Genomic DNA, 22,667 nt, shown 5'->3' with positions numbered 1-22,667 from the left:
ACTCAATGGTGACGTTTCTACCCTCTGTGTGTTTCTGTCAAGTTACGTTTATTACTTGATACAAGGTTGCTTTTAAAAATAAAACACTGCAGACGGGAAATACAGGAATAAAAGCCATTAATGAAACAACACTGAAATACAGTAGACTTAAGATTTTACTCGCAGAAAACAAACCATGGTACAAAGATGGATAGAAGAAGTAAAGAGATTTCAGAGATCAATTTGTTTTATGTGTTGACAGAACTGTATTATACAACAAAATATTACACATGATGCCTTTTTAAGTTTATGTTGATGTTTCCAGTTACTTTTAGTCCTCATATTTGCCCCCTCTGTTTGAAAAGGGTTCCCAACCATTCATCTGATGATTGATTGATTGATGTAGATTACACTTGAAATGTAGGAGTTTAGTACATTTGTAAAATACTCAAATTACATTTCAACTTTCAATGATTGACATCATATATAACCAGGGTACAATTTGTGAAAAAAGGCAGAGGGGGGTGAAAGGAACATCATCTGGAGGTGCCTGTAGCTGGCTCGCAATCACCTATTGGCAGCTAAAAAACTGCCGCTGGTAAACGGTGTCCCGGAGCTCTGTAGCGGCTAAATAAAACCAGCAACAGCTGCTCGGATTGTATTGTTCTATCGCACTATAGACTATTCATGTTACAGCGCTTTACAGGTATACAATATATGGTCCATTGGTGAAGCATTGATCACTTTGAGGGGGGATAAAGCAACAAACTTCAAGAATGGAGCTTAGCACCTCCCAAGATGATTGTGATTGGTTTAAAGAAATGCAAACAACCCAGAGAGTTTTTTTCTCCTATCAGAAATCATCTGTGTTACAGCCAGACCTTACTCCACAGCGCTGTGGAGATAGAGCTGGCAATAAGAGACTAAGTCATATGAGACACCCGAGGCCAAGTCTGAACAACCATCGTTGGCATTCTCACATAAGGCTTAGTTGATTAGTTTCCTGGAAAGAGATTAAAGTACAGCATTTTAAGTGGAGAATAAGTGGTGTCGCAGACCTCCTTCTCTGTTAAGCAACGGTTTCTCTACCCAGGTGTACCTCTTTCAAACTGCTGTCCAATGCAGGGAGGCATCCACAGACACAGAGAAATCCACAGACAAACAAAACAACCGTTACACAAACGCATAGCCCAACACAGAAGGACCGACGCCCAACACAGAAGGACCGACGCCTCAGGTCTAGACTCAGCAGTTTACTCACATCTGAAGAATAAAGAACACTCTTTTGAAGACCATCAGGTACACATTTTAGACAGAGAGGACAGATGGTTTTAAAGAGACAAAGAGACAAAAAGATTGTATATGTTTGTCAGCAGTGTGAGTATTTCTTTGCACAGGAAGAGACTCTCCCTGCTACAGAGAACACAGAGACAGTGAACCAGGCAACAAAAACCCAAATCCAGGATAAAGAGGTTCAGTAAATGTGGTGTGGAAGGTGTGGAGGTGGATCAGCGTGTCAGAGGAGACTCTGTAGAAAGACAGAGAGCCAGCAGGACAGTCCACATACACTGCTACTCTGTAAGAGACAGAAGAGGATGGAGAGGAGGAGAGGCGTGTACTTCTGTCATTGTGACTGACAGAGTAACCTTCAACATCAGAGCATCTCAGACTCCAGGACTGATTATTCCCTCCAAACTCACAGTCAGCTTTGTTTCCTTTCCTGCTGATTCCTCTGTAACTCAATGATATATCAACCTCTCCTCTCCAGTCAACCTCCCAGTAACCGCTTCCAGTCAGACCATCTCTACACAGCAGCTGCCACCAGTAGTCAAACCTCTCTGGGTGATCAGGATATGGCTGCCTCTTTCTCACTGCTGTCACCTTCCTGTTGTTATGAGAGAGTCGGAGGTGTGTGTTCATGGTGTTTGTGTCCAGTGTGAGTTCACAGACATCTGATGGAGAGAGCAAGACAAAATACAGCAGCAGTTTATCATCAAACCCAAACTTTTTGACGTTAAGGACACCTAAACTGACACAAATTAGACCACAAACCCCCATTTGATAAGATTCCTTCCCAGTGTCCCCCATCTGATAGGACTTCTGCTTCTATATGTTTTATTACAGAAAGTGTATAAAAACCCATGACCAAAATAGTCATACATTATGTCATTGTGTTACTTATGGATCAAGTGATAGTTAAAGGACAATTCCGAAGCAAAACGAATCTAGGGGTTATTAACAGATGTGTACCCACTTGATTGTTCTCTGGGACATGTTTTCATGCTAATCAAATGTGTGTATAGCTTGGAAGAAGATAGCACGGACCGCTGATTAGCTTACAATGCTAGAATTTGGGGCACAGGGAAAGTAAAAACAAATCGCTATTCATACCACTAAAAAGGCTCAAAATATCACCAAACTTCAACAGTAGCATATTGAGGGTCCCTAAATGTTAACCGAAGCATTGAGAACATTGTAATTGTACAGACAGTTTATTGAACGAAGAGCTGTGGGAGCTCCGTGAAAGGGCTGCGAGAGAGAGAGAGCGCTACCGGTAGTCAATGCCGCAACACAGCCTCGCACCGCTGTACTTGAAACTTTTTTCCATGTCCCGAAAATAAATTGGAGACAGCGACTCAGACCGGAGGGACCAGATGGAGCTACACTAGACAAGTTATATTTTACACCAGTGCGATTATTTCAGATATATTGAGCAAATTGCTTTTGATTTTAGTTTGCATTGCCAGCTGTAAGTCATGACTGATTTTCAAGACAGCGGCTGCATGTAAACATGAACGCGAATGTCTTTATAATTTATCTTTTCAATAAACTGTCTGTACACTTACAAAGTTCTCAATGATTCGGTTAACATTTACGGATCCTCAGTATGCTACCGTTCAAGTTTGGTGATATTTTGAGCCTTTTTAGTGGTACAAAATAGCAATCTGTTTTTACTTTCCCTGTGCCCCGAATACTAGCGTTGTAAGCTAATCAGCGGTCCACGCTAGCTTCTATCAAACTAAAAACACATTCGATTAGCATGAAAACATGTCCCAAAGAACGATCAAGTGGGTACACATCTGTTATTAACCCCTAGGTTCATTTTGCGCTGGAATTGTCCTTTAAACTGATATAAAAATGTGAAAATGCATTTCCTGCAGAAAATGCGTGTGAATGTTGAAAAGCTGAAGAGACGCTGCATTGCTGGCTTAAATGCATAAAAGGATGGTGAACTAGTGAGAATAGTTGGAAAAGTGGACATGGTTTTAATTCGTATAAATGTCACTGAAATGTTGAATAACACCAATGATACAAAATAGGAATATTTTAAAGGGGTGATAGAATGACTGTTCCAGGTCTCCTAATAGGGTATGTAACATTGGTTGGGCTAAAAATTGCCCGAATGCTATTTTATTAGGCCATTAACTACCCTGTGAATATGGCTCTATTTGGAACAAGAGCTTTTCTTCCAAATATGGTATGCTCATGAATATTCAGAATGAGCTACGCGCTGATTGGTTTGAGCAAACTACATAGAAACACATGGGAGACTCGACAGCAGGTCTCATATTTCAGACACTGCAAAGTTATACATTGTTTGTCGGGCTATTTCGTTATTAAATTCACTTCTGAGACTTTTTTTAGCGAGAAATCAACTATATAAAGCTCAAATATGGGCCGTTTTACGAAAATTGATGGCCAATTGCAAATTTGGTAAGGCTGTGTGTCGGAGTTCAGCCACCGGTGCTGCCTCGCCACCCGCCCGTGCTGCCTCGCCGCCCGGCCTGCCTTCCTTCACAGACCCCGGCCTGCTATGACGTACTTAGAGCTCCGTCACGGCTGGCAGCCCACAGCATAGACTACCAAACGCCACTGCCCTGACAGAGCTCCAGGGCCTGTAACTCCCCTCTTCCTGCTAGCTAAATGGCCCGTGTGTGAGAGTGAGAGCGCGGTCAGCGAGCTTGTTACACCAGCAATCGCTTACCACAGTTCCAGTTAATCTTGGCTGGCTGTCAGCTGCCGGCATAACTAGAGTAGCTATATTTACAGTTTGAATTTCGTCACGCCACTTATACAACATCTAACTAAAGGTCTCATAAAGCTAACATCAGTGTCCGATTTCAAGTTAATGAATATTTGTGAAGATTAGGGGTTTCGTTAGCTGCAACTGTCCCTTCAATCCTAGCTACCTATGTGTAGCTACAAATCACGGATAGTTAGCTTAATTTTCGGCGTAATTCGAGTATATTTACAGTTTGAATTTTGTCACGCCACATCTACCTAAATGTTTTATAAAGCTAACAACGGTGTCCGATTTCAAGTTAATGAATATTTGTGAATTTCAGAGGAATTCTAAGAGGAGGCTAGCTAGCTCTCATTAATAGAGCTACATCCAGCCGCAGCGGCGTTTATTTCCCCAATCGTTTGTTTAAATAACTCAACACATTATAATTACACACATTAAAAGATTAACTGGAACTGTGGTAAGAGATTGCTGGCGTAACTAGCTCACTGACTGCGCTCTCACTCACATACACCGGGCATTTAGCTAGCAGGAAGAGGGGAGTTGCAGGCCCTTGAGCTCTGTCAGAGCAGTGGCATTTGGTTGTCCATTAGCCCAAAAAACAGTGACTTTGCGCGGGTATGGAGTGCTGTGGGCTGCCAATCAAGCTCACAGCAGGCCGGGCTCTGTGAAGGAAGGCAGGCCAGGCGGCGAGGCAACAACACAGGCAGCACCGGCCGCTGAACTCTGATACACAGTCGGACAAAATTTGCAATTAGCCATCCATTTTCGTAAAGCGGCCCATATTTGAGCTTTACATAGTTGATTTCTCGCATAAAAAAGTTTCAGAAGTGAATTTTGTAATGGAATAGCAGAGATCTGCGCGACCTATATTCAGAAGACTACCTGATCTCAGGTCAGTTGTGTAGATCTTATGTAAATGTTGGGGAGTGACTCTTAATACACCCATGGGCGTGACAAAGTTACAGGTCTTGGGAGGTTGACATCAACTTCCAGCTTTGTTGAGATTCGCCCGTTTTCAGCGGCAGTTTATATGAGATAATATGAGATTTTCATAGTAAAGGGGTGTCAATGGGATTTTGAGCTTCTATGTATGTCATACTTACCCACCTAACTATCGTTATTCAACTATGACAGGGCAAAATCGGTTTTGCATTCTATCACCCCTTTAAGGTTTTCTGAAAAGCTGCAGCACTGATATGCTGGCTTGAATGTATAACAACTCAAAATGCATGAAAGATGTGGAACATTTTAAGATTTTAATAGAGTATGGATCAGAAGATACAGGTGAACATTTTGAAAAAGCAGCTTAAAAAAGTGGCTGAGGGCGCTGTCGAGCATGGGTAGAGAGTAGACGCGCCGTTGCCAGCTCCGACATATTTATCCATTGATTTGTTTTAAACGTCTGTTTAGCCCGTTGTCTTAGCCCCTATTTTTGGTTCGGACTATTTAAGACATCTGCCGATATGTCTGGGAAGGGTTCTACTCGCCAAGAACGTCCAGCTCGAGCTCAAAACCGACATGCTAACGGAAAGCTAACCAGCCTTCTCCCACATGACGACGGCGTACGGCGAAGAAGGCCCGTCGCTACTCGCGAGTTGGTAAAACTTATTGAAAGTTTTAGGGCTGAAACCCGCGGTTCACTGGGCACCCTGAAGTCTACTATAGACACTTTTGGGACACGTCTTACTGAAGTTGAAGCTTCCCTGCAAGACAGCGACGATAGGATTACTGCGCTTGAGGCCAAATGCGAACCGCTAGCGAATTGCAACAAGTTGCTAATGGCTAAATCTGAGGACCTCGAGTCGAGGAGTAGACGACAGAATCTACGTGTTGTGGGTGTACCTGAAAACATGGAGGGGCCGCAGGTCACGGCATTTATGACCGACTTCTTTGCTGAGACGCTGGGTATGGAGATTCCTGACGGGCCAGAGATGTTGGATCGGGCACATCGCCTAGCTTTCCGTCCAGCCTCGGGTCCGAGACCCATGATTGTAAAGGTGCACCATTTCAGAGTGAAGCAGCGCATCCTCCAGCTAGCCAGGGAGAAGGGTCCGCTTACCTTCCGCGGACACGCGGTGCATATCTTCCCTGATTTTACTGCTGAGGTCGCTAAACGGAGAGCATCTTTTACCAACATCAAGCAGAAGCTCCGGGCTGCAGACGTCAAATACGGCCTGCTGTTCCCCGCTAGGCTCCAAATCTCATTCAACGGCGCGTAAGTATAGCGCTACAGCGGAGGAGGCAGTGAGTTTCACGCAGAGTCCATAGTCCCGACTCTCCGGGCGGACCGGAGAACGACGCTACTGGATAACTTCTCACCGACCTCTTGGTGTTGCTATCTTTATAGCTGTACACAGGCTGACAACTTTGGACGGACCGTTTCTCCTTTTTCTTTTTTTCTTTCAGATACTTATTATGTAGGCTCCTCTGTTATACACAGCTTATGGGTCTGAAGGTGGTGAGTCATAATGTTATTTATGCTTTATCCTGTTTGAGTGTGTTTTTATAACGTGTTTTATAGACGTTTACAACTATAAATGGTTACTTGTGGAGCACTGGTTTAATGCACAGTTAGGATGCATAATGTAGAGTGTAGACGCTTAGTTCAGGGAAAACGTTTTGGGTAGGAGGGCTAGATTGGTTTGTTTTCTATCTTTCTGTTCTTTTTTCACATTGTTTTTAGTTATGTTAATATGTCTATCAGAAGGTATTGTACACAGAGTCTAATACTGCACATGTTTCTCAGTGAATCCATTGTACGCACAATGTGGGATAATGGTTGATATTGCAGGAATTAAACTGTGCTCTTGGAATGTCCACGGGATTCAGGGCCCCATTAAATGTAAAAAGATTCTTAATTACTTAAAGAAAGAGAAAGTACAGATTGCAATGCTACAAGAGACCCATCTAGATGACAATGAACATCTAAAGTTAAAAAGAGAGTGGGTGGGCCAGATTTACTACTTCGTTTTTCTTTCAACGAGTAAGTAGCAGGAGCCATCCTAGTTCACAAATCTCTGCCCCTGACAGAGGTGGAAGTTAGGGCTGACACATCAGGCAGATATGTAATTATTAAAGGGACACTCTTTGGAGAAGCTGTCTCCTATTTAAATGTGTGCCCCCGGTCCGTCCCTCTGATTTCTACACCAAGGTATTTTGTTTGTTCTCTGAGTGGATTGTTGAGTCCTCAGTGATAGCTGGTGACTTTAATTGTTGCCTAAACCCGTGCTTAGATAGATCTAATAGAACTGTACAGTCTAATATGGGGCAAAGTCGGTCTCTACTTGGCTGCTGCATGGATGTAAATTTTATTGACACTTGGAGGACCCTTCACCCCACCGAACGGCAGTATACATTTTATTCAAAAGTACATAAATCATCCTCCAGGATTGACTATTTTTTCTCCTATAAAAATGCCCTTCAGAGGGTCATCTCTTGCTCTATTGGCAGTATAGTTATTAGTGATCCCCGCCAGTGTTTTGTCGTCATGTCCAGCAGGGCTCAAAGCATTAGGGGGCAATGGCGCTTTCCAAACCATCTGCTTAAAAATCCCAATTTTAAAACGTATCTTAGTGAGCAGTTTAATTATTTCATTTCTGAGAACAGCGCCCCAGATGTGTCTCCTAGTTTACTTTGGGAAACTGCTAAGGCCGTTATGCGGGGCTCTACTATATCATTTTTAGTAGGTCTTAAGAAAAAACAGAGAGCAGAACAACAGCTTCTTGAGGAGCAATTAAACAAATTACAGGGAGAATTTAACCTTAAGCCTTCAGAAGGCCTGAGGCTTCAAATTGACACTACCACAGCAGCTCTGGACACTCTTCTATCTAAAGAGGCTCAGAAATCCATACTGTTCGGTAAGCATAAGATGTATGAATTTGGTAACAAGCCGAGCAAGTATCTAGCCAATTTGATTAAGGGACATGCTGGCTCCCAGGCTATTCCAGTTGTAAAGAACAGTGCTGGTGCAAGAGTCCATAGCAACAAAGATATAAACAACTCATTTCTTGATTTCTATGAACACTTATACAATTCTGAATCAGATCACAGCTCTGGGCAGCTAATGCATAATTTCCTATCATCTATCAAACTCCCTCAAGCCTCTGAGACTCAGAAAGAGAGGCTGAATAGGCCTGTTACCCGACAGGAAGTGATAGAAGCTATCGGTGACTTACAAAATAATAAGGCCCCAGGACCTGATGGGCTGACCCCCGAATTTTATAAAACTTTTAGTGACCTGTTGGTGGACCCTCTTCTTCATATGCTATCCCATTCCTTTGATTCTGGGGCTCTCCCTGACACTATGATGGATGCAAAGATTTCCCTAATTTTAAAGAAAGGCAAACCTGCAGATGAATGTGCCTCCTACAGACCAATTGCCCTGCTGGACGTAGACCGGAAGTTATTGGCTAAAATTCTGGCTAAGAGGCTTGAGGGTGTCCTCCCAGATTTAATTTCGGTGGACCAAACTGGGTTCATATTGGGTCGTAACTCGCGCAACAATGTAAGGAGACTATTGAACCTCATACAGCATAGTTCAACGTCAAAGGCCAAATCTCTCGTCATCTCCCTTGATGCAGAGAAGGCCTTTGACAGGATTGAGTGGCCCTATCTGCTGGGTGTTCTTTCGAAATTTAACCTTGGTGACAACTTTATTAAGTGGATATCTCTGCTATATGCTGCCCCTCGCGCCTCTGTTATTACAAATGGCCTGAAGTCTTTCCCGTTCTCGGTGAGAAGGGGAACTAGACAAGGTTGTCCGGCCTCGCCACTTTTATTCGCCCTTGCCATGGAGCCCCTAGCGGAGGCCATTAGATCTGATCCTTTGGTGATAGGCATTCAAGTGGGCCCCACGTGTCATAAAATCTCACTCTACTGTGATGATGTTCTCCTTTACCTAAGTAGTCCTGAATCTTCTATCACACGGGTTGTTGACATAATTAATTCCTTTGGTCGATTTTCAGGCTACAAAATTAATTACTCCAAATCTGAAGCTATGCCCCTCACTTCTCATGTGTCTTGGTCTCCGCAATGCTCCGCCCCTTTCCGTTGGTCCCCATCCGGTTTTGTCTACCTGGGCATACGCATTACTCCCTTACTCTCAGGCCTTTACAAAGCCAATTTTGTCCCTGCAATTCGTAAGATTAAGGAGGACCTGGCCCGATGGACGGCTCTACCACTGTCTCTCCTGGGTAGGGCGAATCTTATCAGAATGACTATACTTCCCCGGTTACTGTATCCTTTCCAAATGATCCCAGCTTTGTTAACAAGAAAATCTCTTTCTGTTATAAACAGCTCTATGACTTCCTTTCTTTGGAAGAACAAGCGAGCCAGGTTGAAACTCACTACACTACAGCGCCCCCTCGAGGAAGGGGGCTTGGCAGTACCGGATTTTAGACGCTATCAGTTAGCATCTCTTTGCACCTATATTTGGCATTGGTTTGACAAGGGTACCGAGACTACCTGGCTTGATTTGGAGGCTGCCCCAGTGGCCCCTATTCCTTTGTACCATCTATTATATGCATCTAAGGGGTGGGCTCGCCTTAACTTAAAGGGCAATTTTATTCTACAGAATACTTTAAAAGTCTGGAGGATGATAAGAAAGTTAGAAGACCAAGATGGGTTTTTTTCTCTCCTTACACCTGTCCATTTGAACCCAGATTTCCCTCCTGGTGTGGCCGACCAAGCCTTCTCAGTGTGGTTTAGTAGGGGTATAAAGACTGTGGGGGACCTGCTGACAGAGGGCACTGTGTTGTCTTTTGATCAGCTCAGAGTGAAGTACAATCTCCCACAGAATAACTTTTTTAGGTATTTGCAAATACGCAGTTTCATTCTTTCTAATGCTAAGTTGTATCCTAATGGGTTTTCCATCTCAGTTGTGGAGAAGGCTCTCCTGAAGCCTGACTCCAGGAAACTTATTAGCAGGCTTTACAAGGCCCTGTCAACTTCAACCAGTGACTGTAGTGTCACGTTAGATCACTCTGGGAGGCGGATTTTGGGGAGACTATCTTCGATGATGTGTGGAATGGGATTTGGTCAGGCCCTGCAGGTTGCTTATTTACCAACAAGGCCAGGGAGATGCAATTTAGGGTCATACACAGGCTCCAAATCACACCGGTGAAACCCAATAGGTTTAACCCATTGCTCTCAAAATTCTGTAATAAATGTAAAATTTCTGAAGGTACATATTTCCACTGTATATTTGAGTGCCCCTTATTAATGACTTCTGGGTCAAAATTTGTAAGGAAATTGATGTTATATTCAAGGAAAAACTAGCTCTTACTCCCATCAGCTGTATTCTGGGGTTAAATACTAAAGCACTGGGTCTTGGCTCCTCATAAGGGGGGGGGGGGGGTTTGTGTTTGTGGGGTGTTTGTTTTTGTTTTTTTTTTTTTTTTTTTTTTTTTGTTTTTTTTTTTTTTTTTTTTAAGGGATAGGGGGGTGTTTGGGGTTTTTTTTTTTTAAAAAATTTTTTTTTTTTGGGGGAGAAAATTTTTTTTTTTTTTTTAAAAAATTGGGGCTTTTTTTTTGTTTTTTTTGGGGGGTTTTGCACGGGCCCTACTTCAGAGTGGCCTCTATGGTCTAGCATGGTCTGAGATCTCAAAGTGCATTTCCAGGTGACATACAATGGCCTAAATAACCCAATTTTACTGATTACGTTGAGTATGCCTCAAATGCGCAAACCTTCTGTGTTTTTGTTTAGTTATTTTCTTTTATTTTTATTTATTTTTTTTTTTTAATTTTTTTTTTTTTTTTTTTGTCTTGGTTGTTTGTTTATTTTAAGGGGTTACGGGTGGGCTAAAACGAGGGCTTTGTTCTTTACTCAGTAGCTGTATTCCTGTATGTTGAATGTGCCCTGAGGAAATTTAATAAAGATATGTTTAAAAAAAAAAAAAAAAGTGGCTGAAGCAGTATGAATAGTTGGAAAAGTGGGAAATGGATGAAGGATGCAGAATATAGAGTAAGCAATGCAACAAGTTCAAATTTACAGCAAGGACGTAAGTTAGCTTGATTGTATATAAACATAGTCAAAGCATCCCTAATTTTCTGTTAACATACAGTTTGCTGCTTTTATTTTGATAAAAAAGCAAGTCTCATCCTGAGCTTCCTGTAATGATACAGTTACTTTCTAGGGCTGTTATTCTGAAAAACTAGGTTCATGACTAATTTCTACTAATTTTGCTTAAGAGTATTCACACAATAATTATTCCCCTTTTGGCTGCAGACCACCTAGAACTCCATCAAAGTCCTCAAACCATTTTGCGAACCACTGATCTAACACACCTGAAGGGTTTATTTGCTGCTTTATTAACAAACTGTTAATTAGATCAAAACTTCACAATGACTCATCCTTTGGGATTGTCTTTCAAACTGAGAATTTAATGAAGATACACACGGTTTAATTTAAACTACTTTAACAAGTGCTGCCTTGTTCTCATGAATCTAAGGGAGCTTTCACACCTGCCTCATTTAGTTTGGTTGAATCGCTAGAGTTAGTTTTCCCCCTTGGTGCGGTTCGTTTAGGCAGGTGGGAATGCAGCAATCGCACTCGGATGTGCACCAAAAGCAGACCAATGAAGTGTACTGAACAGTTTGTTTGTGCTGAGAACGTGATCGGATCTTGATCCACCCCAACTATTTTTACTCCGCAAGTCTGAGCTAAACGACTCCTGTAGTCAGGTGTGCGTTGCAATCTGCAATACGACAAAGCAGCAAACTGTAGCAGCTTCAATGATTCTCTCACAGAAATAAACTGTGGTTTACCAAACACATCTGACCAATAAAAGGAGGGAACGTTCTTACATGGTATGTAGTGATGCATTTTGGTTCGCTTGGATTTTTCTCCATGTGAAATGAGACCCAACTAAGGGATAAACGCTCCAAGTTTACAAACTCATCAACTAATTCGGACCAGAGCAAACCAACTAGGTGTTGAAATGCCCAAAGTGAACACACACTCACACTTCCTCAGACCAGGTTTCAGCCTCTGCTCTCCACCATGTTCCAGGCTGGGGGAAGAAACAAAGTCAGAATGAACCTTCCTTATCAATTATCTTCATAAATCTTCACTCAGATTCTCCACTAAATATGAACCAGAGATCATCAGTAAATGACAGAGAAACAGAGTGTAAGCTCTTGCTGTCCGTTTATACCTGAGAGTTTCCAGTCTCCATTCTGGATCCTCCAGTCCAGAGGACAGCAGCTTCCCTCCTGAGTCTCCTGGATGATTGTATCTCAGGTCCAGCACTCTCATATGGGAGGGGTTGGAGCTCAGAGCTGAGGCCAGAGAAGTACAGCCTTCATCTGTGACCAGACAGCCTGACAGACTGAAGAGAGACACACAAACACACAATTTATTGTGTGAATTTCCTGATTAGAATGAGCTCAATGTTAGAATCAGTTACCGTTATGATCTGCTGAGTGAATTTGCAGCAAAATTCTAAGACATTTTCTCAAAAACATTACATTCTAGACATTTGGACAGAGTATACTCTCTCAACTAAAATCCTACAATTGTTGGATATCATCAGTGACACAACCTGTATCTCCAGTACAGGGCCTAAAATTACCCTCGGACTACATGCCTAATGCCAGTTGATAGGTGAAATAATCAAGCCTGCATGTACTCAAATGTATTTTCATATTTCATATGTTCTATAATGTGTTATTACGATCGAGGGAGAACGTCACAGGTAGGCAAAGAGGCCCCTATGCGTGCGATTGTGGCATCTGGTTCAGATGTTTAAGTTAATAAATTAGAGACCCTGATTGAGTAACTAATTGAGTAACTGATGACTTTTGGAGGGGGCCTACAGGATGCTTGAGTTTATCAGAGCATCGAAACCTGTCAGTATTAGGATAATATCATGGATGAGGGTTTCCAGATGTGAGTTTCAGGATCTATAAGACTGTAAGGTCAATCCGAAGTTCGGAGAGAGCACTTGGGTCTGTGCAGCGGTGCATGGCTATGTGTTCTCCCTCATGAGAATCTTGTTCAATATTGAATAAAGCTGCCTATAATCTGAAATTATCGGAGTCGTCATCTTTGAGCATCTCCATCATCAATTTCCAGAGAGTGACATCTCTCACCGGTGACACTGTCTGAAATCTACCTGCCATGTTGGTGGGCAGCCAAAGAATTAAACGATTCAACAGTTTTTTTTTTGCCACTGTTGTTCTTTCACATTTTAACCAAGTCCGCCATTTCCTTGGATTTGACCTAAAAAATGGGGCAGCACATTACTGGGGTGAAGGACTAGGCCAGTTTAAACTAGCAAGCAACAAAAAGAAGGATTCAAAGAAAAGTAAAAGATGAGGTATTATTACCAAGTCGGCAGTTGGCAACAACGGCAAGGTTCATGAATGGCTGATTTACTGAATTAGCAGTTAATTGTTAATAACTTAACAGCACATACATGTGTTCAGTTCAAGGACAATGCTTGTTTATTTTGTGTATTTCACCTTCAGGAGGCAAATACAATTGGCTGGTAAAAGCCAGTGGATATCAAAATGAACCTGCCACAGTGGCTGGTGGCCAAAACATTAACTTCAGGCCCTGGTCCAGTACCATTTAAAAGTCCATCTATTGAAGAAAAGAGTAATCCTGACCTGAGAGTCTCCAGCGTACATTGTTGACTCTCCAATCCAGCAGACAGCAGCTCCACTCCTGAATCCTGCAGATCGTTGTTACTCAGGTCTAGCTCTCTCAGACCAGAGGACTCGGAGCTGAGAAGTGATGAGAGATCCTGACAGCATTTCTTTGTGAGCCTGGTTTGAATCAACCTAAATAATAAAAAATATATATTTTCCTATGTTTCAGTGTAGTGTCTAAGAACTGTAGGAATGTGGAGTCAGGAAGGCATGCAACGCATGCAATGCCAAACTAGACTATAAAACATTTAATGTTTGAGGCACATTACAGTGTTACACAAAAGCATCTGACCTGAGAGTCTCCAGTGTACAATGTGGACTCTGCAGTCCAGCAAAGAGCAGCGTTGCTCCTGAGTCCTCTAGGTCATTGTTACTCAAATCCAGCTCTCTCAGACTAGAGGACTGTGAGATGAGAACTGCAGACAAATTTTCACAGCTTCTCTCCAACAGACTACAGCCACTCAGCCTGAAGAAGAGTTAGTGATAAAGAACTATTTTTTTCTTTTTTAAACAAATAACAAATATGTGTTTTTCATTTTCTTATTACAAATGAATTACGGATTATCCAATAATACCTGGACCTTTATTCTTCTGCTGCTTCATTTTAAAATGAGAACCCCATAAAATGGGAAAACATGATGCTATACAAAACGGCCAAAATATGATCTGACCTGAAAGTCTCCAGTGTACAGTGTGGACTCTTTAGTCCAGCAGAGATCAATTCCACTCCTGAGTCCTGCAGTGTGTTGTTACTCAGGTCCAGCTCTTTCAGACAGGAGGACTGGGAGCTGAGAACTGATGAGAGATCCTGACAGCATTTGTTCGTAAGCCTGGTTTGACTCAACCTGAAATAGCAATAAGTAGAACATATTTTCCTTCATGACAACACCAACCCTGTCATCTTTTGTAATCAAAATATTGAAAACCCATGCAATAGAGCATTGAAGTACAAACTGTTACACAAAAGTCTGACCTGAGAGTTTCCAGTTTCCAGTTTGGACTCTTCAGTCCAGCAAAGAGCAGCTTCCCTCCTGAATCCTTCAGTTCGTTGTTACTCAGGTCCAGGTCTCTCAGACTAGAGGGCTGCGAGCTGAGAACTGAGGACAGAGCTTCACAGCTTTTCTCCGTCAGATTACAGCCATTCAGCCTGAAGTGATAAAGACAAACATTGAAACTATTATCGCTAATGTGAGAAACACATTATATATTTGACTCCCTGAGCCTTAAATTAACTATACTGTAATTTTCATTTATTTGTCTGCTGAGTTTAAAATCACAACTCCAACGACCGACTTTTAGGAAATTGATATATTAATCAATTTGCTGAATAAATCTTGCGACTATTAGTTTATTAAGACTTTAGTTAGTTGAGAGCAACCCTGCACAGTGAAACTTTTAGTGCGTTTACATGCAGTTTAAAAACCCGATTATATTCGGGTTAGGCAAAACCTTGATTTCTCAAATGCAGAGTTAACACTTTACCCCAGCTAAAATCAGAGTTCTCATACCCCTTTTAACAGACCTAGATAGCTCCTTTAGTAACTGGTGTATTCGTGCATGTATACACCTTCACTGTGGTAAGATCTGGTTACACATCTGCTCGTGCTCCGTAGATTTTGTCTGCCCCTACCCACTCTGCTGCATTGGGTTTTGGCCCAGAAATAATTCCGTCAGCACTCATCTCAGTGTTGTGGAGATATAAACCGTTGCTATGATACAACAAAATAGCTTTGCATGGATCAGCAGTGGCAGCATAGACTTAGCCTCTGTTTCACTCCCTGCCGAGACAGCAGGGGACACCAGAAGAAAAAAAAAAAAAGTAGAGGGACCGAGTAGCCCATGCTGCGGCCGCTGGCTAATGATAACAGTAGTTAGCTAGCTAAAGAAACAATAATCAAGTAATCAATTTGTTGTAGTTTTGATACTACAACAAATCCGTTGACATTCAATAGTTGAGAACAACCCAACACATGTGACACAGTAAGTATCTTCAGTAATCGGTGTACTTACAGAGCTTTGTTGGAGGCTTTGACCACTGGCAGCAGCCTCAGAAGAGCCTCCTCTGAAGCAGAGTATTTCTTCAGGTCAAACACATCTAGGTCATTTTCTGATGTCAGTAAGATGAAGACCAGTGCTGACCATTGAGCAGGAGACAGTTTATCTGTAGAGAGAATTCCTGAACTTAGGTAATGTTGGATTTCCTCCACTAGAGAACGATCATTCAGTTCATTCAGACAGTGGAACAGATTGATGCTTTTCTCTGGAGACAGATTCTCACTGATCTTCGTCTTGATGTACTCGACTGTATCCTGATTTGTCTCTGAGCTTCTTTTCTTCATCAGACCTCGTAGGTCTTTGTGATTTGTCTCCAGTGAAAGACCCAGGAGGAAGCGGAGGAACAGGTCCAAGTGTCCATTTGGACTCTGCAAGGCCTTGTCAATAGCAAACCTGTGGACATCTGTCATAGATGTTCTGCTGAAAACCATTCGCATTTGTTCGCCATAACTTTGGCCTGGCTCAGACATCACATTCTTGTTTCTGTTAATGACTGCCCTCTCTACATGAAGAGCAGCCAGGAACTCCTGAACAGTCAGATGGATGAAGCTAAACATCTTGTCCTCATTCTTTCTCCGACGTTCCTCTTTGAAGATCTCCGTGAACACTCCTGAGCACACCGACGCTCCACTGACGTCAATGCCACTCTCTTTGAGATCTTTCTCATAGAAGATCAGGTTGCCCTTTTCCAACTGATGGTAAGCCAGTTTAGCTAATGACTCAATGTACTGAATGCACTTTTTTCGGTCATACTTCTTTTTTGTCTGATGAATCTGAAACACCAGGAATTCTGCATACATCTCAGTCAGGGTCTTGGGCAACTCTCCTCCCTCTCTGGTTTTCATCACTTCCTCCAGAACCATAGCAGTGATCCAGCAGAAGACCGGGATGTGGCACATGATGTGGAGGCTTCGTGTTGTCTTGATGTGGGAGATGATTCTGCTGGCCTGCTCTTCATCTCTGAATCTCTTCCTGAAGTACTCTTCCTTCTGTGGGTCGGTAAACCCTCTTACCTCTGTCATGATGTCAACAAAATCAGAATGGATCTGATTTGCTGCTGCTGGTCGGGTTGTTATCCATAGGCGAGCAGAGGGCAGCAGTTTCTTCTTGATGAGGTTCGTCAGCAGCTTGTCCACTGAGGTCGGCGTTGTCACATCAAATTTAACTGCCTGATTTTCATTGGTAGAGCAGTCCAGATCAAGGCGGCTCTCATCCAGTCCATCCAAAACAAACAGAAGTTTGAATTCACTCTTGTCATAGTTGGTGTTTCCTGATGACTGCAGAGCTGTAAAGATGTAATTCAGGACGTCTTCCTTGATGTCTTTAGTCTCTGTGATACATTCATGAATAAGCTCTGCCAAAGAAAACTTTCCCCCCTTCTTTAAATTCAGCTTGCGGAAGGTGAAAAGAAAAATGAGATGCACATCTTGATTGGCTCTTCCTTCAGCCCAGTCCAACACAAACTTGCGCACAAGAAATGTTTTGCCAATTCCTGCGATTCCATTGGTCAGCACTGTTCTTATTGGTTTATATCTTCCAGAGGGGGGTTTGAACATGTCACAAGGTTTAATTGTTGTCTCTGTTCCTACTGGCTTCACTGCCACTGCCTCAATCTGCCAGAACTCATGTTCTGTGTTAAGCTGTATGTCACCCCCCGCTGCGACGTACAGATGTGTGTAGATGTCATCCAGATGCTGCTCATCCTTCTTCTGTGCCCACCCTTCCTGCGCACACATAAATGTATCATGGAGGTTTGATTGAAGGTTTGTTTTGGAATGTAAGATGAGTCCTGGATCTGTTAACAGAACACAAATATAGAAAATTAATATGATTAGGCTATTTGTACATTTTTATAAGTAGTATACAAATACTGTTTTGCTAAAGGACTTTCTTTCTATGAAAAACAACTCTTTCTTTCTTTCCTAGTACTGTAAATAAGATAAAATGGAGCCATCTTAAATGTGTTTGTGAAACAGTCAGTAATGTTTCGACACAAAACAAACTGGGCTGGTAAACTATAAAGAGGTAGTGTGGATGCTCGGTGTGCCAAGTTTTTGTGTTGACAGAATGTGGGGGACTTGCTTTTCTCGTAAGCAACGGTAACAATGGCCCAATCTTGGTCATATAATGGTTAGAGAACGTGTGTGTAGCCCGGACATGAAACTGCTTGTAGTGAGTCGATGACCATACTATCGATAAGAGAGTTTGCCCATGTCCCGGATGTTAACATTACTCCCTCGGCCAACACGCCGCTCACAACTGACTACATAAACTCAGTAATTGCGAGACAACAGACGAGCACCCAAATGCATTGATCGTAATATCCGGGGACTTCATCCACATCACTCTGGCTGTGACTCTGCCCACTTTCAAGCAGTTTGTGGATCTAACCAGGAAAAATGTGTTCTGTAACTGACATGGAGAGAACACTGATGACCTTACGGATTGTATAACAGGGTACATCAACTTCACCTCAAAACCCAACCCCTCGTCCACGTTGTGAGAGGTGATTGCAAGGCAGGACGAAGAATGGTGGATGGTTCTCAACCCGGGCAGCTAAGGTAACCATAAAGGCCAGCCTGGGTGTACCTGAAAACATGCTGGCTAATGGGGATTTGGTAAAGCTAGGTGTACCAATCATCTGCTTAGTAGAAAAAAAATGATTACAGAAACAAATATGAAAAACATACAGCAAGGTTTGGAAGTGGAAGGTGTCTCCCACCCAGACAAGCATGATGCTGCATAATGGAAAGCCGAAAAGAAGTTGCACAGCTGATCCCCCTCCTAACCAAACACGCTACAAAGATTGGCGCCTGGAGCATCCGAACAATGTACCACGCTGGTAAACTACACATTAAATCACATTAAAAAAAATGATGTCCCCGTTTTTCAAGAACTTTCTGATGAAGTCAAGTCAGTTTCATTAATGCAGTGCCGAATCATCTGGCATCATTAATTATTTTTATATAAAGCAGGTCAACACCATACTCTTCTTTAATATTAATTCTTATAATATTCTATCAACGAGCAATCCTACCTGCCCAGTATGGAGTTTGGGGCTCATGGCTGCTGCTTGGTTCTTCATTGTCAGTGTTAGCAGCAAACTGGACCAGTGGCTGCTGCTGAGGAGCTTCAAGAATAAAAAGAAAGAAGAAGAAAAAGTTGAATTCATAAACATGCACGGTTGCAGGCAACGTTGTATTGTGTTTTACACAACCGCTAGCATCCTGCACTGATCCTAACTAAGCACTAGCATCCTGCACTGATCCTAACTAACCGCTAGTGTCCTACACTGCTTTTAACTAACCGCTAGCATCCTGCACTGCTCCTAACTAGCTTAGCTTACCCATCTCATCATCTTCATTTGGCGTTTCACTCTCAAACGGCGAGCTGGTTTTAAAGAAAAAGTTGCTCAGTTTAGCACATCTGGCCACGTCACTTTGTAGAACTTTCATTTGTTTAATTGTCGTCTTTTCAGCGCCTTTTTCGCACTTATTAGTATGATCTACTTTTATAGGTTCTTTTGGTTCGTGGATCACATCCTCTAACAAGCACAACTGACTGAAGTGTAAGGTTACAAGGTGACGGGTTGTTTTTTGAACAAGGTGCAGCCGTTGATAATGTAAAAACATAATAATGTCATAATAACCAGACTCAGCGACTCGCATGGGCTGCATGAATGTACAGTAGAGAACAATGGGCTGCAAGAAAAAATACGGTAAACAAAAAGAGTGGGCTGTGAGTACAGGCCGCATCCATTAAATATTTCAACTGTGATTTCAACTCAGTAGCACGACTGAACATGGCCGGACTTCGTAACCAAAAAAAACAGACCAGCAGACCATGTGCTTCCGATTAGCCAATCCGGTCTTGCACCTTTTTCATCTTCAAATGTTTTGTTTTTAAACCCTCCTGGCATTCTATTCTATATTATTCCATGTTGCTTAGTTTGGCATTTCTTTCGCATGAACATGCAAAAGCCACACAAAAGTATTTATGGTCAAAACGGCAGAGACAGATCTCACAATCCAGAGGCGGTGTTAACGTATTGATATCTATGAATGTATTATAAATGCATGGGTTTCCCTGCCATTTAAAGTGTTAGGTGCAGCACCTGAGCCGTTTTTGGCAGCACCTAAGCTGAATGAATGTGAAATGCGGCAAAAAAGCGCCAAAAACTATGGAAAAAAGCATCAATCTAACTAAAAGATTTTTGTCAGATCTAATGATTGTAGTCGGACTTCTTTAACAAGTTTTGTCTTTAAGTTTTTTGAGTGTTATTTATTTATTATCTGCTCTGGTTTTTCCAACTTTTTAGACAGATATATGGTGATAATAACAGTCCAAAATTATGTCAAATTGCAATTTCTTTTAATAGAAAAACAAGAAAGACCCTTGCCAAATATGCGCACTTAAGTCTTCCACAAACCTAGGGAAAACATTGAAATGCATTTCTGTTACATCATGTTTGTCTTCCTGTGACTGACCTTTTGTCCCTGAGCTGCTAGCTGACGAACTCTGCACCAGATCATTCCTGTTGATCTTCTTTAAGACCTTATTGGTCAGCTCCACAGCTTCAGGAGGGGTGTAGGTCTGGATCATCAGACGAACTGTGTCCAACGTCTTTGCATTCTCCAGCTTGCTCCATGGGATGGTTGACGAGTCTTTCAGGCGTTCCTCTTTCAGGATCCACTTGAAACGCTGAAATTCGTCTTCTCCAAGTTCGTCCAGAGCATTTAAGAGGACCTCGTGTGCCATTGTGGCTCCCTGTTAAGATCAGAGAACATATTTCTGCTAAATATTGTTGTTGTTTTAACCAAAGGCTGCGTTTGGAAGGAATGACAATCTGTTTGTGTCTTGGAGTGACAAAAACATTAGGGGTAGGAAAAATAATCGATTCTTAGATGCATCACGATTCTCTCTAGAACGTTTCGATTATTGATTCTGATAAGTTAGTAATCGATTTAAAAAAATAAATAATTACATTTTGTATATATACACATGATCTAATAAGACATACATAAAAGCAAACTCAGATTTATATGTATATTTTTAAAAATCACTCATGGAAATATACATAAAATTTTGCATTGAGATGCATCGATAATCGGTTTAGAATCGAATTGTTTGCCTCTAAATCAGAATTGAATCGAATCGTGAGCTGCCAAGAGATTCACACCCCTAAAAAACATATTCTGCAAATGAACAATATCTAGAAATGCATTGAACACTCACACGTAAAAGGAGCTGTCTCTTCCCTGACTGAAGTCTTGTTGAGTCTCCTACAGACTGAGTGAGTTAAGAGCTGTGAAAAACAACAGGAAGAGTGTGACCTATATGTTGTGTGAGGCAATCGATCATGACCGGTCATGACCTGCTACTCCGCGGTCTTCCACAGAAAGTGTGGGCTGTCAGCTTTCAAACAGGTTACTACAGCTTAAAAAGTAGGTTAATTTTTTTATTTTTTTTTTAATCTTAAATACTTTTATGTCATGTTGAAAGAGTTGACATTCCTTCTGTCCACACTGGCTGTGGAGCTGTGTAGAACAGGAAAGTTTTAAGCATCAATTACTTCATTTCCTGTATTCGGATAAACTTTTATGCACCAATTTACGGTGGAAATATCTTTATTTAGCCTATGCAAAGAAGAAAAACACAGATGACAAAAATATAATGGAAAGTATGTTGTTGTCATTGTGCATTTTTAGGTGGTTATATGGAAATCCTAGAGCTTTCTTAGTGGGTATACTGCGTATACCTGCGTATCACGTAGACTACACCACTGGGTTGATGGCATTTCTTTAATGCTGCTGCCACCAAACCGGAAGAAAAAGAAACATTTGAGGGTGAAGAAAAGAAGAAGAAGAAGAAGAAGAAGAAGAAGAAGAAGAAGAAGAAGAAGAAGAAGAAGAAGGGTGATTTACATGAAGACAGCAACGAAAATCTCCAGCTGGAGAGACGCCGAGATGTAGGAACTTCTGTCAATGTAATCTGCATCATGTCCTGACTCCTGCACGCTCTGCCCCTCGCCTTAAGTCTGACGTGTCTTAACTTGTCCATTAAAGTGAGAAAGGGAAAATCTGGACTACTCCAGACTATTCGTCGGATGTGGTTTGGAGCTGATAGGAGAAAATGGCTTTAGTTACACAAATCCAAACTGATCTTTAAACACAGACTATGCTGAAACATGCTTTCTACATGTTTTAGACACAGAGGGGATGCCTCATTCACTTTAATTCAACTTCCCTGCCTGAAGTGTGATCGGTTGGCCTAGTTTTGGGGACTTTTAAAAGATTTATTTATGCATTTATAAATGCAAACCACCCAAAGTGTTTTTGTTATCTCCCAGAATGCATCTGTGGTGTCTTACTCCTCTTCATCCCCAATGGGACATAAGGCTTCAATGAGCACTATCCATTGCATTCGGTCCCTGGCAGCATGTTGGACCTCTCCCCATGACAGGTTCATCTGTGGTGTAGCCAGACTTTACTCTGTGGCTCTGTGCAGATAGAGCTGGCAATGCAAGACTAATCAGAGACTAAAAAGACCATTTTAAAACTATTCTGTCAGCCACTGACCTTAAATCTTTGTCCTTAAATAATAAAAAACAGCAGCAACCAAAGATTTTTTCATGTCATGTACTACTGCAGAATGACATTCATTTCTAAGTTACTCAGTAAAACCACACTTTTGGCAGGTGGGACTTTGACCCAAAACAACAAGTCCTCCAAACCACACGACCTATATGTATCTATATATATATAGATATATATATAGTGTGGTTCCTACCCTCTAACACGACCCACAGCAGCGTTTTATACATTATCGCCTCTAGTGGTGGAAGGAAATACGACATGTTATCTAAAGCAGAGAATGTAACGTTAACGGTTGTGACTTTAAACATGTCTTTAACATTGTGAAACAGTTGCAGTTTGGTTAGGTTTAGGAACAAATA

General features: G+C 41.9%; 1 protein-coding gene across 2 annotated transcripts; it reads right to left on the bottom strand.

Moving 5' to 3' along the window:
• Nucleotides 1–142: 142 nt before the first annotated feature.
• Nucleotides 143–21,004, bottom strand: LOC120563472 (NACHT, LRR and PYD domains-containing protein 12-like). 2 transcript variants are annotated; one of them, XM_039807646.1, is made up of 11 exons: nt 20,948–21,004; nt 20,200–20,479; nt 18,750–18,842; nt 15,668–17,507; nt 14,631–14,804; nt 14,329–14,502; nt 13,950–14,123; nt 13,616–13,789; nt 12,160–12,333; nt 11,969–12,015; nt 143–1,931 (listed from the first exon to the last, which is right to left on the bottom strand). In XM_039807646.1, exons 2-11 carry the CDS (start codon nt 20,468–20,470, stop codon nt 1,393–1,395), a joined length of 3,660 nt encoding a protein of 1,219 aa, XP_039663580.1. In that variant the 5' UTR covers nt 20,471–20,479; nt 20,948–21,004; the 3' UTR covers nt 143–1,392. The 2 variants fall into 2 exon arrangements, with proteins under 2 accessions (XP_039663580.1, XP_039663589.1); XM_039807655.1 differs by lacking the exons at nt 18,750–18,842; nt 20,200–20,479; nt 20,948–21,004 and adding an exon at nt 18,185–18,278.
• Between the last annotated feature and the right edge of the window lie 1,663 nt (nt 21,005–22,667).

Source organism: Perca fluviatilis, chromosome 1 (assembly GCF_010015445.1).
Source record: "Perca fluviatilis chromosome 1, GENO_Pfluv_1.0, whole genome shotgun sequence".
NCBI lineage: Eukaryota > Metazoa > Chordata > Actinopteri > Perciformes > Percidae > Perca > Perca fluviatilis.
Note: the sequence above shows the minus strand (reverse complement) of the source record. Positions and strands in the feature narration are given on the sequence as shown.